The 18,077-nt window shown below is 51.7% G+C and overlaps 1 protein-coding gene across 1 annotated transcript in view; it reads right to left on the bottom strand.

The window, feature by feature from the left end:
- The window catches only part of LOC125449532 (antigen WC1.1-like), a 111,340-nt gene that overhangs the window by 36,129 nt on the left and 57,134 nt on the right, over positions 1-18,077 (bottom strand). The window contains exons 5-8 of the mRNA XM_059642791.1: positions 15,601-15,915; positions 11,585-11,884; positions 4,858-4,914; positions 647-781 (exon numbers count right to left, since the gene is read on the bottom strand). Coding sequence (XP_059498774.1) covers positions 647-781; positions 4,858-4,914; positions 11,585-11,884; positions 15,601-15,915 — 807 coding nt within the window. The remainder of the gene's footprint in view (positions 1-646; positions 782-4,857; positions 4,915-11,584; positions 11,885-15,600; positions 15,916-18,077) is intronic.

The following is an 18,077-nucleotide window of genomic DNA, read 5'->3' as shown; positions in this document are numbered from 1 at the left end:
TTTGGCCCATATCCCTCTATGCCCTTCCTGTCCATGTACCCATCCAGATGCCTTTTAAATGTTGTAACTGTACCAGCCTCCACCTCTTCCTCTGGCAGCTCATTCCATACACGCACAACCCTCTGTGTGAAAAAGTTACCCCTCAGGTCCCTTTTAAATCTTTCCCTGTCTCACCTTAAAGCTATGCCCCTCTGGTTTTAGAAAAGACCTTGTATATTCACCCTAGCCATGCCCCTCATGATTTTACAAACCTATACAAGGTCACCCCCTCAGCTTCCGACGCTCCAGGGAAAATAGCCCCAGCCGCTCCCTGTAGCTCAAACCTTCCAAGCCTGGCAACATCCTGGTAAATCGCTTCTGAACTCTTTCGAGTTTCACAACATCCTTCCTGCAGCAGGGAGACCGGGACTGAACGCAGTATTCCGAAAAAGTGGCCCTAACCAATACAGCCGCGACATGACCCTCCCAACTCCTGTCCTCAAGTCGACAATTTCGGAATTTGAGCATTGCTAAATCTGCACTGTACACCCATCAGCATTAACCCAAGGCAGCTGAATTTGCAAATATTTGAGGAAAGGGTTTTGGGGGGAGCTGGGGAGGTTCGGGACAAATTGACACTGCAAATAATTGAGAGTTTGGTACACACCCATTCTTCGTCTCATGTTGAAGTAGTTTGTCAGAAACAGGATGGTCACAATAAGAAGGCTCAGCGCCAGCATGCCTATGATGAGGAGGTAGACGTTAGCTCCTCGGGATTGGATCCCATCAGTCCTCGTGGATACTGGAAGGGCAATCGGGACAAAGAGGGTCACTACGTGCAGATTACCCTCCCACATCCCTGCCCCCACCCCATTATATACCCCTCAGCCACCATCACCCCCAACTCTCCTCACCAACGGGTCCACAGTCCCTTGCCCACACCACAATTCACCTCCGCGTTGTCCTCCCCCCAACAGGCACCAGCTCATTCCAAGCAAGTGAGAAGTTCGACCGCAAAAGCATCACAACAGTGGAAGCAGCAGGAACCCTGGCTGGTTTCCTCACTGCAACTTAGTGATCGTCGGGTCACCGGGCTGGGAAATGTTAACTCTCCTTCACAGACGCTGCCAGACCTGCTGAGCTTTTCCAGCAACTTCTGTTTTTGCAGTTGTGACAGTGATGGGGAGCAGGAGCCTCTCTCTCACTCTCTCTCTCTCCATCTCTGTCTCTGTCTCTGTCTCTGCATCTCTGTCTCTCTCACTCTGTTTCTCTCTCTCTCTGTGTTTTTCTCTCTCTCTCTCTCTCTCTCTCTGTCTCTTCTCTCTCTCTGTCTCTCTCTCTCTCTCTGTGTCTCTCTCTCTCTGTCTCTCTTTCTCTCTGTCTCTGTCTCTCTCTCTCTCTATCTCTCTTTCTCTCTGTCTCTGTCTCTCTCTCTGTCTCTGTCTCTCTCTCTGTCTCCCTCTCTCTCTCTATCTCTCTATCTCTGTCTCTCTTTCTCTCTGTCTCTGTCTCTCTTTCTCTCTGTCTCTGTCTCTCTCTATCTCTCTGTCTCTCGCTCTCTCTCTCTCTGCCTCTCTCTCTGCCTCTCTCTGTCTCTCGCTCTCTGTCTCTCTCTATCTCAGTCTCTCTCTCTCTGTCTCTCTTTCTCTCTGACTCTGTCTGTCTCTGTCTCTGTCTCTCTCTCTATCTCTCTGTCTGTCTCTGCCTCTCTCTGTCTCTCTCTCTCTCTCTCTCACAATCACTGGACCATGTTCAGGGGCTGGAAACCTGGTTGACATTCCCGCACATGGTAGCCTGGATAGCAAGGTGAGACTACATGAAATACAGGGAGAACTAGCCATTTGGATTCAAAATTTGCTCGAAGGTAGAAGACAGAGGGTTAATGGAATAGGGTTGCTTTTCAGACTGGGGGCCTGTGACCAGCGGTGTGCCACAAGGATCGGTGCTGGGTCCACTGCTTTTCATCAATTATATAAATGCGAATAGACGAAATACAGCAAGGAACTCTGCAGATGACATCAAAATTGATGTGTGTAGACTGTGAAGAAGTTGATGACAGTGTGGGACTGGGGGGGAATGCCGCGCAGGGCTGGGGAGACACAGCGCGGGGCTGGGGGACACAGTAGTCAGACAGCATCAGAGGAGTAGGAAAGTTGACAGCAGGATGATGGGTGTAAAGCTGAAACAATAATTTTCATGCTCCCCTGATGCTGCCTGACCTGCTCCAGCTCCACACTGTATTGTCTCTGACTCCAGCTTCTGCAGTTCTTGTTGCCACTAAACACAACGTGATCTTGATCAGTTGGGCCAATGGGCCAAGGAGAGGCAGATGGAGTTTAATTCAGATAAACGTGAAACGTTGCATTTTGGAAAGGCAAATCAGGGCAGGACTTACACACTTAATGGTAAGGTCCTGGGGAGTGTTGCTGAACAAAGAGAGCTGGGAGTGCAGGTTCATAGTTCATTAAAAGTGGAGTCACAGGTCAATAGGGCAGTGAGGGAGGTGTTCGGTATGCTGGCCTTTATGGGTCAGTGGATTGAGTATCGGAGTTGGGAGGGTCGTGTTGCAGCTGTACAGGGCATTGGTTAGGGCCACTTCGGGAATACTGTGTTCAATCTCGGTTTCCCCGCTATAGGAAGGATATTGTGAAACTTGCCAGGGTTCAGAAAAGATTTACAAGGATGTTGCCAGGCTCGGAGGATTTGAGCTACTGGGAGAGACTGGGGCTATTTTCCCTGGAATATCGTAGGCTGAGGGGGGTGACTTTATGGAGGGTTATAAAATCATGAGGGGCACGGGTGATTGGCCAAAGTCTTTTTTTTTACCCAGGGCAGGGGAGTCCAACAGTAAAAGGCACAGGTTTAAGGTGAGAGGGGAAAGATTTAAACGGGGCAGCTTTTGCACACAGTGGGTGGTGCGTGTATGGAATGAGCTGCCAGAGGAAGTGGTGGGGGCTGGTACAGTTACAGCATTTAAAAGGCATCTGGATGGGCACATGGATAGGAAGGGTTTAGAGGGATATGGGCCAAATGCTGGGAACTGGGACTGGATTAATTTAGGATATCTGTTTGGCATGGACTAGTCTGTTTTAGAACATAGAACATAAAACAGTTCAGCACAGAACAGGCCCTTCAGCCCACAATGTTGTGCCGACCATTGATCCTCATGTATGCACCCTCAAATTTCTGTGACCATATGCATGTCCAGCAGTCTCTTAAATGTCCCCAATGACCTTGCTTCCACAATTGCTGCTGGCAACGCATTCCATGCTCTCACAACTCTCTGTGTAAAGAACCCGCCTCTGACATCCCCTCTGTACTTTCCTCCAACCAGCTTAAAACTATGACCCCTCGTGCTAGCCATTTCTGCCCTGGGAAATAGTCTCTGGCTATCAACTCTGTCTATGCCTCTCATTATCTTGTATATCTCAATTAGGTCCCCTCTCCTCCTCCTTTTCTCCAATGAAAAAAGTCCAAGCTCAGTCAACCTCTCTTCATAAAATAAGCCCTCCAGTCCAGGCAGCATCCTGGTAAACCTCCTCTGAACCCTCTCCAAAGCATCCACATCTTTCCTATAATAGGGCGACCAGAATTGGATGCAGTATTCCAAGTGCAGTCTAACCAAAGTTTTATAGAGCTGCAACAAGATCTCACGACTCTTAAACTCAATGGCCCTGCTAATGAAAGCCAAAACACCATATGGTTTCTTAACAACCCTGTCCACTTGGGTGGCCATTTTAAGGGATCTATGTATCTGCACACCAAGATCCCTCTGTTCCTCCACACTGCCAAGAATCCTATCCTTAATCCTGTACTCAGCTTTCAAATTCAACCTTCCAAAATGCATCACCTCGCATTTATCCAGGTTGAACTCCATCTGCCACCTCTCAGCCCATCTCTGCATCCTGTCAATGTCCCGCTGCAGCCTACAACAGCTCTCTACACTGTCAATGACACCTCCAACCTTCGTGTAGTCTGCAAACTTGCTGACCCATCCTTCAATCCCCTCATCCAAGTCATTAATAAAAATTACAAACAGTAGAGGCCCAAGGACAGAGCCCTGTGGAACACCACTCACCACTGACTTCCAGGCAGAATATTTTCCTTCTACTACCACTCGCTGTCTTCTGTTGGCCAGCCAATTCTGTATCCAGACAGCTAAGTTCCCCTGTATCCCATTCCTCCTGACCTTCTGAATGAGCCTACCATGGGGAACCTTATCAAATGCCTTACTGAAGTCCAATTTGCACCACATCCACAGCTCAACCCTCATCAACTTTTCTAGTCACATCCTCAAAGAACTCGATAAGGTTTGTGAGGCATGACCTGCCCCTCACAAAGCCATGTTGACTGCATTTAATCAAGCCATGCTCTTCCAGATGGTCATAAATCCTATCCCTCAGAATCCTTTCTAACACCTTGCAGACGACAGACATGAGACTTACTGGTCTGTAATTGCCGGGGATTTCCCTATTTCCTTTCTTGAAGAGAAGAATTACATTTGCCTCTCTCCAGTCCTCAGGTACGACTCCAGTGGAGAGCAACATGCAAAGATCCTCGCAAGTGGCGAAGCAATGGCATTTCTCGCTTCCCCAAGCAGCCGAGGACAAATCTGGTCCCGGCCTGGCGACTTATCAATCTTAATGTTTGACAAAATATTTTATGCTGTATCACCATAAGACGATGACTATCTCTCTCTCTTCCTCTCTCTCTTGAACCGAGTGGTCTGGACCAGGAACCCTGGCTGGCTTTTGCCCTGTTAATTCATGCACTGTTCTCCCTTTACTGAGAAACTGAGCACCTAATTCACTGAAATGGAGAGTATGACACCAACCCCTCAGTGCATTAATCTGCAATAAGATTCTGTACACACCATACCTGTGGTTATCACATTGATGCTGACATTTGAAGGCAAGCCTGTCTGGTGCAGTGATCCTGAAAGGACAATATGTTATAACAGTCACTGAATGACACCATAGCTTAGGGATACATACTACAGAGACACCAGTCAGTGTACAGATATCTCCCTGAGAGAGAAGGGGGAACTGAGAGACACCAGTCAGTGTCCAGACATCTCCCCGAGAGAAAGAGAGGGGACTGAGAGACACCAGTCAGTGTACAGATATCTCCCTGAGAGAGAGGGGGGGGAACTGAGAGACACCAGTCAGTGTACAGATATCTCCCTGAGAGAGAGAGAGGGGGGACTGAGAGACACCAGTCAGTGTACAGATATCTCCCTGAGAGAGAGGGGGGACTGACAGACACCAGTCAGTGTACAGATATCTCCCTGAGAGAGAGAGAGAGGGGACTGAGAGACACCAGTCAGTGTACAGATATCTCCCTGAGAGAGAGAGAGGGGGTACTGAGAGACACCAGTCAGTGTACAGGTATCTCCCTGAGAGAGAGGGGGGACTGAGAGACACCAGTCAGTGTACAGATATCTCCCTGAGAGGGGACTGAGAGACACCAGTCAGTGTACAGGTATCTCCCTGAGAGAGAGAGAGGGGACTGAGAGACACCAGTCAGTGTACAGATATCTCCCAGAGAGAGAGAGGGGGGACTGAGAGACACCAGTCAGTGTACAGATATCTCCCTGAGAGAGAGAGAGAAGGGACTGAGAGACACCAGTCAGTGTACAGATATCTCCCTGAGAGAGAGGGGGGACTGAGAGACACCAGTCAGTGTACAGATATCTCCCTGAGAGAGAGAGGGGACTGAGAGACACCAGTCAGTGTACAAATATCTCCCTGAGAGAGAGGGGGGACTGAGAGACACCAGTCAGTGTACAGATATCTCCCTGAGAGAGAGAGAGGGGGTACTGAGAGAAACCAGTCAGTGTACAGATATCTCCCTGAGAGAGAGAGGGGACTGAGAGACACCAGTCAGTGTACAGATATCTCCCTGAGAGAGAGAGGGGTCTGAGAGACACCAGTCAGTGTACAAATATCTCCCTGAGAGAGAGGGGGGAATGAGAGACACCAGTCAGTGTACAGATATCTCCCTGAGAGAGAGGGGGGACTGAGAGACACCAGTCAGTGTACAGATATCTCCCTGAGAGAGAGAGAGAGAGGGGACTGAGAGACACCAGTCAGTGTACAGATATCTCCCTGAGAGAGAGAGAGGGGGTACTGAGAGAAACCAGTCAGTGTACAGATATCTTCCTGAGAGAGAGGGGGGACTGAGAGACACCAGTCAGTGTACAGATATCTCCCTGAGAGAGAGAGGGGACTGAGAGACACCAGTCAGTGTACAAATATCTCCCTGAGGGAGAGGGGGGACTGAGAGACACCAGTCAGTGTACAGATTTCTCCCTGAGAGAGAGAGAGGGGGTACTGAGAGCCACCAGTCAGTGTACAAATATCTCCCTGAGAGAGAGAGAGGGGGGACTGAGAGACACCAGTCAGTGTACAGATATCTCCCTGAGAGAGAGAGAGGGGACTGAGAGACACCAGTCAGTGTACAGATATCTCCCTGAGAGAGAGAGAGGGGGGACTGAGAGACACCAGTCAGTGTACAGATATCTCCCTGAGAGAGAGAGGGGGGACTGAGAGACACCAGTCAGTGTACAGATATCTCACTGAGAGAGAGGGGACTGAGAGACACCAGTCAGTGTACAGATATCTCCCTGAGAGAGAGAGAGGGGTTACTGAGAGACACCAGTCAGTGTACAGATATCTCCCTGAGAGAGAGAGAGGGGGTACTGAGAGACACCAGTTAGTGTACAGATATCTCCCTGAGAGAGAGAGAGTGGGGACTGAGAGACACCAGTCAGTGTACAGATATCTCCCTGAGAGAGAGAGAGGGGGTAATGAGAGACACCAGTCAGTGTACAGATATCTCCCTGAGAGAGAGAGGGGACTGAGAGACACCAGTCAGTGTACAAATATCTCCCTGAGAGAGAGGGGGGACTGAGAGACACCAGTCAGTGTACAGATATCTCCCTGAGAGAGAGAGGGGACTGAGAGACACCAGTCAGTGTACAGATATCTCCCTGAGAGAGAGAGGGGACTGAGAGACACCAGTCAGTGTACAGATATCTCCCTGAGAGAGAGAGAGGGGACTAAGAGACACCAGTCAGTGTACAGATATCTCCCTGAGAGAGAGAGAGGGGGGACTGAGAGACACCAGTCAGTGTACAGATATCTCCCTGAGAGAGAGAGGGGGGACTGAGAGACACCAGTCAGTGTACAGATATCTCACTGAGAGAGAGGGGACTGAGAGACACCAGTCAGTGTACAGATATCTCCCTGAGAGAGAGAGAGGGGTTACTGAGAGACACCAGTCAGTGTACAGATATCTCCCTGAGAGAGAGAGAGGGGGTACTGAGAGACACCAGTTAGTGTTCAGATATCTCCCTGAGAGAGAGAGAGTGGGGACTGAGAGACACCAGTCAGTGTACAGATATCTCCCTGAGAGAGAGAGAGGGGGTAATGAGAGACACCAGTCAGTGTACAGATATCTCCCTGAGAGAGAGAGGGGACTGAGAGACACCAGTCAGTGTACAAATATCTCCCTGAGAGAGAGGGGGGACTGAGAGACACCAGTCAGTGTACAGATATCTCCCTGAGAGAGAGAGGGGACTGAGAGACACCAGTCAGTGTACAGATATCTCCCTGAGAGAGAGAGGGGACTGAGAGACACCAGTCAGTGTACAGATATCTCCCTGAGAGGGGACTGAGAGACACCAGTCAGTGTACAGGTATCTCCCTGAGAGAGAGAGAGGGGACTGAGAGACACCAGTCAGTGTACAGATATCTCCCAGAGAGAGAGAGGGGGGACTGAGAGACACCAGTCAGTGTACAGATATCTCCCTGAGAGAGAGAGAGAAGGGATTGAGAGACACCAGTCAGTGTACAGATATCTCCCGGAGAGGGGACTGAGAGACACCAGTCAGTGTACAGGTATCTCCCTGAGAGAGAGAGAGGGGACTGAGAGACACCAGTCAGTGTACAGATATCTCCCAGAGAGAGAGAGGGGGGACTGAGAGACACCAGTCAGTGTACAGATATCTCCCTGAGAGAGAGGGGGCTGAGAGACACCAGTCAGTGTACAGATATCTCCCGGAGAGAGAGAGAGGGGACTGAGAGACACCAGTCAGTGTACAGATATCTCCGTAAGAGAGGGGGGGGGGGTACTGAGAGACACCAGTCAGTGTACAGATATCTCCCTGAGAGAGAGGGGGGACTGAGAGACACCAGTCAGTGTACAGATATCTCCCTGAGAGAGAGAGAGAGGGGACTGAGAGACGCCAGTCAGTGTACAGATATCTCCCTGGGAGAGAGAGAGGGGGTACTGAGAGACACCAGTCAGTGTACAGATATCTCCCTGAGAGAGAGGGGGGACTGAGAGACACCAGTCAGTGTACAGATATCTCCCTGAGAGAGAGAGGTGACTGAGAGACACCAGTCAGTGTACAAATATCTCCCTGAGAGAGAGCGGGGACTGAGAGACACCAGTCAGTGTACAGATATCTCCCTGAGAGAGAGAGAGAGGGGACTGAGAGACACCAGTCAGTGTACAGATATCTCCCTGAGAGAGAGAGAGAGGGGACTGAGAGACACCAGTCAGTGTACAGATATCTCCCAGAGAGAGAGAGGGGGGACTGAGAGACACCAGTCAGTGTACAGATATCTCCCTGAGAGAGAGGGGACTGAGAGACACCAGTCAGTGTCCAGATATCTCCCTGAGAGAGAGGGGACTGAGAGACACCAGTCAGTGTACAGATATCTCCCTGAGAGAGAGGGGGTGGGGTACTGAGAGACACCAGTCAGTGTACAGATATCTCCCTGAGAGAGAGGGGGGACTGAGAGACACCAGTCAGTGTACAGATATCTCCCTGAGAGAGAGAGAGGGGGTACTGAGAGACACCAGTCAGTGTACAGATATCTCCCTGAGAGAGGGGGACTGAGAGACACCAGTCAGTGTACAGATATCTCCCTGAGAGAGCGGGACTGAGAGACACCAGTCAGTGTACAGATATCTCCCTGAGAGAGCGGGACTGAGAGACACCAGTCAGTGTACAGATATCTCCCTGAGAGAGACGGGGGGGACTGAGAGACACCAGTCAGTGTACAGATATCTCCCTGAGAGAGGGGGACTGAGAGACACCAGTCAGTGTACAGATATCTCCCTGAGAGAGGGGGACTGAGAGACACCAGTCAGTGTACAGATATCTCCCTGAGAGAGCAGGACTGAGAGACACCAGTCAGTGTACAGATATCTCCCTGAGAGAGAGGGGACTGAGAGACACCAGTCAGTGTACAGATATCTCCCTAAGAGAGAGGGGGGGGACTGAGAGACACCAGTCAGTGTACAGATATCTCCCTGAGAGAGGGGGACTGAGAGACACCAGTCAGTGTACAGATATCTCCCTGAGAGAGCGGGACTGAGAGACACCAGTCAGTGTACAGATATCTCCCTGAGAGAGCGGGACTGAGAGACACCAGTCAGTGTACAGATATCTCCCTGAGAGAGAGAGAGGGGACTGAGAGACACCAGTCAGTGTACAGATATCTCCCTGAGAGAGCGGGACTGAGACACCAGTCAGTGTACAGATATCTCCCTGAGAGGGGACTGAGAGACACCAGTCAGTGTACAGATATCTCCCTGAGAGGGGACTGAGAGACACCAGTCAGTGTACAGATATCTCCCAGAGAGAGAGAGGGGGGACTGAGAGACACCAGTCAGTGTACAGATATCTCCCTGAGAGAGCGGGACTGAGAGACACCAGTCAGTGTACAGATATCTCCCTGAGAGAGAGGGGGGACTGAGAGACACCAGTCAGTGTACAGATATCTCCCTGAGAGAGAGTGGGGGGACTGAGAGACACCAGTCAGTGTACAGGTATCTCCCTGAGAGAGCGGGACTGAGAGACACCAGTCAGTGTACAGGTATCTCCCTGATGTTGAATGGACACCACTGAAGCAAATTCATGGTTTTTGAGAATGTTTTCTCATCCATGCATCTTGGGTTCAAGGAGATCCTGCTAAAGCTGTATAAGGCGCTAGATCGGCCACAGCTGGAATACAGCAAACGTGACAAGGTGCGAAGCTGGGTGAACGCAGCAGGACAAGATGCATCTCGGGAGCACAAGTTTTTGTGCTCCTGAGATGCTGCTTGGCCTGCTGTGTTCATCCAGCTTCACATCTTGTTATCTTGGATTCTCCAGCATCTACAGTTCCCATTATCCCTGATACAGCGAACGTGTTTGGGTTTGTTATCGAAGGGACGATGGACTGGAATTGGAGGCTCTCCAGAGATAGTTCGCTCAGTGGATTGCGGGTGTGGACGGGGTGTGAACTTATTCGAGTTGAGAAGGATGATAGGCGGCCTTCATAAAACGTGCAGGATACTCCAGTGACCCGAGAGGGACGGACATGGAGATATGGTTAATCCTGGTGGGCCAGTCTCGGAATAAGGGGGCCGGGGGGGCGGGGGGTGCGGGCGGTGTGCAGTCGGTCACTTTCGACAGAGCTGCGGTTGGGGGTGGGTGGGGAATCTGTGGAATCTTTAGAGTTGAGATCGGGTCTTGAGGTGCATTCATGTTTGAGGTTGTGTAATCGTTTTGTTTAAATCAAGGGTTTTCTTTTTGTGGGGGGGTGGGGGCACAGAATGTGGGCAAGAGAGAGAGAAGGGTTGACTTGACAGACTGGCCGTGGGGTAGTCTGGCGCGGACTTGCTGGGCTGAATGGCGATTTGTCTCGCGAAGTGCAGTGTTGGCCAAACAATGGGGAGGTGTGGGGGTAGATGTTGTGAGGGAGGGAGCTGTGGGGAGGAAGGGGGGGAGTTGTGGGGAGGATGGGGGGGAATTGTGGGGAGGAGGGGGGAGTTGTGGGGAGGGAGAGGAGTTGTGGGGAGGGAGAGGAGTTGTGGGGAGGAGGGGGTAGATATTGTGAGGGAGGGAGTTGGGAGGATGGGGGGTAGCTGTGGCGGTTGAGGAGTTATGGGGAGGGAGGGGGGAGCTGTGGGGAGGGAGGGGGGAGTTGTGGGGAGGGAGGGGGGAGTTGTGGCGAGGGGGGGTGTTGTGGGGAGGGAGGGGGGAGCTGTGGCGGGTTGAGTTACAGGGAGGGTGGGGGGAGTTGTGGGGAGGATGGGGCGGAATTGTGGGGAGGAGGGGGGAGTTGTGGGGAGGGAGAGGAGTTGTGGGGAGGGAGAGGAGTTGTGGGGAGGAGGGGGTAGATGTTGTGAGGGAGGGAGTCGTGGGGAGGATGGGGGATAGCTGTGGCGGTTGAGGAGTTATGGGGAGAGAAGGGGGAGTTGTGGGGAGGAGGGGGGAGTTGTGGGGAGGGAGAGGAGTTGTGGGGAGGAGGGGGTAGATGTTGTGAGGGAGGGAGTTGTGAGAAGGGAGGGGTTAGTTGTGGGGGGGAGGGGAGTTGTGGGGAGGAGGGTGAGGAGTTGTGGGGAGGGAGGGGGAGGATGTTGTGAGGGATGGGAGTTGTGGGGAAGGGGGAGAGTTGTGGGGGTGTGAGGAGTTGTGGGGAGGAGGGGGTAGATGTTGTGAGGGCGTGAGTAATGGGGAGGGGGGAGAGTTGTGGGGAGGGAGAGGAGTTGTGGGCAGGGAGGGTGGACACAGTGGCTTGAATGACCAAGAGCGCCGGGTCCTTACCCGAGCAGGTCACAGAGACCCCTCCCTGTTCCTCGCAGTCCTGAGGCGGCACTGAACTGAAGCAGGCAGGTACCTGGGCGTTCGCCTCCCGGCATGCTCCGGCCCAAGTCTGTACGTCCCCCAGGGGTAGGACGCGCCCAAGTTTCGTGGCGTTGCCGCAGCCCAGGTAGTGGCAGACGCGATGGGCCAGTGCCAGGTCCCAGCCTTTGTCGCAGAGCGAGCCCCAAGCACCCCAGTCGCGGACCCTCACCAGGCCCGAACAGCGGTCAGGACCCCCGCTGAGTTCCACTTCCCGATGCCCTGTTCAGGTTGGGGGGGGGGGGTGGTGGGTGGAGTGCGGAGGAGAGACAGGAAACAAGTTCAAAACTCCTATGTAAACAGGCAGCGTGACAGCCTTTGCTCTGAAAAAAGGTCGGGGTAAGTGAAAATGTCACTTTTGGGAGGTTTATTGCCCTTTTTGCACACAACCAGAACAAGCAACATTTGTATAGCAACTTTTGGAAAGGCACGAGGTCCTAAAGTGCTCCAGATTTCACAGTGGGGTGGCTCAGGGGTTAGCACCTCTGCCTCCCAGCGCCAGGGGACAAGGGTTCAATCCCCCCCCCTTGGGCAGCTGTCTGTGTGGAGTTTGCACATTCTCCCTGTGTCTGCGTGGGTTTCCTCCGGGTGCTCCGGCTTCCTCTCACAGTCCAAAGATGCACAGTTTAAATTGGATGAGCCGTGCTAAATTGTCCCATAGTGCCCAGGGGTGTGCAGGTTAGGGTGGATTAGCCGTGCTAAATTATCCCATAGTGCCCAGGGATGTGTAGGTTAGGGTGGGTTGGCCGTGCTAAATTGTCCCATTGTGCCCAGGGATGTGCGGGTTAGGGTGGGTTGGCCGTGCTAAATTGTCCCATAGTGCCCAGGGATGTGCGGGTTAGGGCGTGTTGGCCATGGTAAATTGTCCCGTAGTGCCCAGGGATGTGTGGGTTAGGGTGGGTTGGCCGTGCTAAATTGTCCCATAGTGCCCAGGGATGTGCAGGTTAGGGTGGATTGGCCGTGCTAAATTGTCCCATAGTGCCCAGGGATGTGCGGGTTAGGGTGGATTGGCCGTGCTAAATTGTCCCGTAGTGCCCAGGGATGTGCGGGTTAGGGTGGATTGGCCATGCTAAATTGTCCCATAGTGCCCAGGGATGTGTGGGTTAGGGTGGATTGGCCATGCTAACTTGTCCCGTGGTACCCAGGGATGTGCGGGTTAGGGTGGATTGGCCGTGCTAAATTGTCCTGTGGTGCCCAGGGATGTGCGGGTTAGGGTGGGTTGGCCGTGCTAAATTGTCCCATTGTGCCCAGGGGTGTGCAGGTTAGGGTGGATTAGCCGTGCTGAATCTGAAGAACTTTGTCATGTTCACACTTGGGTAACCGAAGTCAGCATCATCTGACCATTGAAATTCTCATTAATTGATGAACGTCCCTGTTAAACTATCTCTCATTCGAAATTTCTTGACTCTCTCTCTTTAATAAGGGGGTATGGGATTCCTCTTCGCCATCTTTGAGCGTTTAAAATTATAATTAACAATATCACGCTGTACTTCCCAAATCACAGGCCCCAAATCCAACACCGCCAAAGCGAGAACCCATTTCCCATCTTTTACATCATTGTGGCCCTTTGCAACATCTCTCAAAGTAACACAGAGTACATTCACACCAGAGTAAGGCCCCCTTAGGACTCATCATTCCTTAGCAACACAGTCTCATTCCCCCATAAAAACACAGTCTCACTTCCCCATAGCAATATAGGACTCATCATTCCTTCGCAACACGGTCTCATTCCTCCATAGAAACACAGTCTCGCTTCCCCATAGCAACAAAGGAGTCATCATTCCTCAGCAACACAGTCTCGTTCCCCCGTAGCAATATAGTCTCATTCCCCCTTAGAAACACAGTCTCACTTCCCCATAGCAACATAGGACTCATCACTCCTTAGCAACACAGTCTCATTACCCCATAAAAACACAGTCTCGCTTCCCCATAGCAACAAAGGAGTCATCATTCCTCAGCAACACAGTCTCACTCCACCCTCCACCCCCTAGCAATATAGGACTCAACATTCCTTAGCAACACAGTCTCATTCCCCCATAGAAACACAGTCTCGTTGCCCCACAGAAGCACTGGACTCATCATTCCTTAGCAACACAGTCTCACTCCAACCCCCGCCCCCCACCAATAGCAATGTAGGGCTCATCTCCCTGAGCAGCCAGTCTCACCCCCCCCATGGAAACACAGTCTCACTTCCCCATAGCAACATAGGACATCATTCCGTAGCAACACAGCCTCATTCCCCCATAGAAACACAGTCTCATTGCCCCATGGCAACAAATTTCACTTCCTGCATAGAAACACAGACTCACTTCCCCACAACAAAATAGGGCTCATCATTCCTTAGCAACACAGTCTCACTCCACCGCCCCACCCCATAGCAATATAGGACTCAACATTCCTTAGCAACACATTCTCATTCCCCCGTAGAAACACAGTCTCATTGCCTCACAGAAACACAAGACTCATCATTCCTTAGCAACACAGTCTGATCTCCCCTTAGCAACACATTTCACTTCCTGCACAGAAACACTGACTCACTTCCCCATAACAGCGTAGGAGTCATCATTCCTTAGCAACACAGTCTCACTCTACCTGAACCCCCCCCCCTATAGCAATATAGGGATCATCTCCCTGAGCAACCAGTCGCACTCCCCCCATGGAAACACAGTCTCACTTCCCCATAGCAACACAGGGCTCACTCCCCATAGCAACACAGGGCTCACTCCCCATAGCCACACAGGGCTCACTCCCCATAGCAACACAGGGCCCACTTGCTGACAACGACAGAGTCTCACTCCCCTACAGCAATTAATGTGTCAACTCCCTTATCAGTACAGTCTGACTCCCCCATTGCAACACAGGGCTCACTCCCTTACAGGAACACAGTGTCACTTCCCCCAAAGCAACGCAATCTCACTTCCCCCTTACAACACAGTCTCATCCCCCATAGCAACACAGTCTGATTCCCCCTTAGCATCACAGCACTCATCTCCCTTGGCAACACAGAATCGCTTTCCCCTAGCAACACAGGGCACATATCCCTTAGCAACACAGGCTCACTCCCTCATGGCAACATAGTCTCACTCCCCCCATAACAACACAGTCTCATTCCCCCATAGTAACACAGGCTCACTCCCTCATGGCAACACAGACTCATTTCCCCATAGCTTCACAGGGCATAACTCCCTTAGCAACACAGACTCACTCCCCCATAGCAACACAGACTCACTCCCCCATAGCAACACAGGGCACAACTCCTTAGCAACACAGACTCACTCCCCCATAGCAACACAGATTCACTCCCCCATAGCAACACAGATTCACTCCCCCATAGCAACAAAGACTCACTCCCCCATAGCAACACAGATTCACTCCCCCATAGCAACACAGATTCACTCCCCCATAGCAACAAAGACTCACTCCCCCATAGCAACACAGATTCACTCCCCCATAGCAACACAGATTCACTCCCCCATAGCAACACAGACTCACTCCCCCATAGTAACACAGGCTCACTCCCTCATGGCAACACAGTCTCATTTCCCCATAGCAACACAGACTCACTCTCCCATAGCAACACAGACTCATTTCCCCATAGCTTCACAGGGCATAACTCCCTTAGCAACACAGACTCACTCCCCCATAGCAACACAGACTCACTCCCCCATAGCAACACAGGGCACAACTCCCTTAGCAACACAGGCTCACTCCCCCATAGCAACAAAGACTCACTCCCCCATAGCAACACAGATTCACTCCCCCATAGCAACACAGATTCACTCCCCCATAGCAACACAGACTCACCCCCCCATAGCAACACAGGGCACAACTCCCTTAGCAACACAAACTCACTCACCCACAGCAACATGGAGAAGAATGAGATTGGGGGTTGGGGGAGTGGGCAAAGGGAAGGGTGGTGAAACAAAGTGTTGCCTTACCAGAACATTCCACGCCGGCGTCCTCCTTGTGCCCACAGTCGTGCTGGCCCCAGGGCTCCGACGCGCAGTTCCAGAGGTAGGCTTCATCGCCGCGGCAACGCAGCTCATCCAGGTAGATGGGGCCCTGGCCTTGGCCGAAGCTCGAGCTGTTGGTGGCACTCAGAGCTTCGCCGCAGCCCAGCTGCCGGCAGACCACCGAGGCGGCAACTCGGCCCCAGGAGTCATCGCAGATCGTCCCCCAGGTGCCATGTGAATGGATCTCCACCCTCCCAGCGCACCGGCTGTCCCCGCCAGAAAGGCGGACCTCCTTGTGCTCTGAGGGAAAGTAAGGACCGTGAGGTTTACCAGGGAAGGCCCGGAGCCTACTGGAGAATTACCACCTTGACCGTTATACCCCCAACGTACATCTCTGGTTCGAATCCCGCAAGGACAGAATCTTAACAAAATGTCAAGATGGCGTTGTCGGGGGGGATGCGAAACCAATGGCCCCGAAGGAACGAAATTTGCAAGTGTGCTTGGAATAACGGTGTAGATGCCACGGCCATTATGAGACATGACAAGATGCTGAGGTTTAGTCCAGCAGAGACGGGGAGCGACTTTAATGGCTGGGTCGGGTGAGGACAAAGCGGAGAGTGAGGTAGATAACAAGACGTGGAGCTGGAGGGACACCGCAGGGCCAGGGCAGCGTCGGAGGAGCAGGAAAGCTGACGTTTCGGGTCGGGAGCCTCCTTCAGAAAGGTCTGAAACGTCAGCTTTCCTGCTCCTCTTTCCTAACAGATAAGGCACACGACCTCGAGGCACGGTTGGGAACGTGGGCCTGGATTATCATGGCAACGACAGAGATGTGGCTCAGGGATGGACAGGCCCAGCAGCTTAACATTCCAGGTAAAAGGTGCTGCCTGGCCCTGCTATCTTCCTCCATCTCCGTGCCTTGTTATCTCAGGCTCCAGCGTCAGCAGTTCCTACTATCCCTCAGAGAATGAGGTAGGACTGACTCAATGCGAGAGGTCTAACAGGTAAGGCATGTGAACTCGGGGAATGGTTGGGAACATGGGACTGAGATATCACAGCAACGACAGAGATGTGGCTCAGGGATGGACAGGCCTGGCAGCTTAATATTCCAGGAAAAAGATGCTCTTGGAAGGATAGAAATGGGGGGGGGGGGGGTGCCAAGAGAGGAGGGTAGTGGCGTTTTGGGTAGGGCTAACACTACAGCTGCATGTCAGTGGGATATTCCTGGAAGATTGTCCAGGCAAGTTATTTGGATGGGACTGAGATAGAAGAAAGGGATGATCGCTTTACTGGGATTGTACTATAGACCACCCAACCTGGCCTGATAGTTAGTGGGAAATTGTGAAGCAAATATTGTGAGGAGATCTCAGATGTATGTAAGACTGATAGGGTGGAAAGGAAAGGTTTAGAGTGATGATAGGGAAAACACAGGTAGCTCTAGCACATTTGGCATGGATGGGTTGGGATGAAAGGTATGTTTCTGTGTTGTATAATTCTATGACTCTACGTTTGATCACATAATGCATTTCTAAATTCTCTACTACCACATCCTTCGTAATGTTTTCGGGACCTGGGTTTCAATCCCTTGATAGCAGAATATAGAATCTAATGATGACCACGTCGATTGTTGTAAAAACCCTTCTGGTTCACTAATGCCCCTTTAGGGAAGGAAACTGCCATCCTTACCTGGTTTGGCCCTACATGTGACTCCAGACCCACAGCAACGTGGCTGACTCTTAAGTGCCCTCTGGGGCAATTAGGGACGGGTTATAAATGCTGGCCTGGCCAATGACACTCTTATCCCATGAATTAATTTTCAGAAAGTCACATGTAAGCCAAACATAGAAGATAGGAGCAGGACAAGACCATTCGGCCCTTCAAGCCTGCTCCTCCATCCATCACGATCATGGCTGGTCATCCAACTCAAGTGGCTAATCCTGCTTTTCCCCCAAAAACCTTTGATCCCATTCACCCCAGGTGCTATATCTAGCCACCTCTTGAACACATTTAATGTTTCGGCATCAATTACTTCCTGTGGTAATGAATTCCACGGGCTCACCACTCTTTGGGTGAAGAAATGTCTCCTCAACTCCATCCTAAATCATCTGTACCAAATCCCGACCCCTGGCGCTGGGCACACCTACCATTGGGGACATCCTCCCTGCATCCACCATGCCCAGCCCTGCTAGAATTTTATAAGTCTCTATGAGACCACCCCCTCATTTGTCTGAACTCCAGTGAAAACAATCCTAACCTGGTCAATCTCTCCTCATATGTCAGTCCCGCCATCCCCGGAATCAGCCTGGGTAAACCTTCGCTGCACTCCCTCAAGAGCAAGACCACCCTTCATTAGACAAGATTGGCAGAGTTCCTTCCCGTCGAGAAATTAGTGGACCGAGAGGGATTTTTCCCCGGACAGTCGGCCATAAATCTACAGTCAATATTCAGCTCTTACTTCCAGATTA

Source organism: Stegostoma tigrinum, chromosome 46 (assembly GCF_030684315.1).
Source record: "Stegostoma tigrinum isolate sSteTig4 chromosome 46, sSteTig4.hap1, whole genome shotgun sequence".
NCBI lineage: Eukaryota > Metazoa > Chordata > Chondrichthyes > Orectolobiformes > Stegostomatidae > Stegostoma > Stegostoma tigrinum.
The sequence above is the reverse complement of the archived record's forward strand: the minus strand, read 5'-3'. Positions and strand labels throughout refer to the sequence as shown.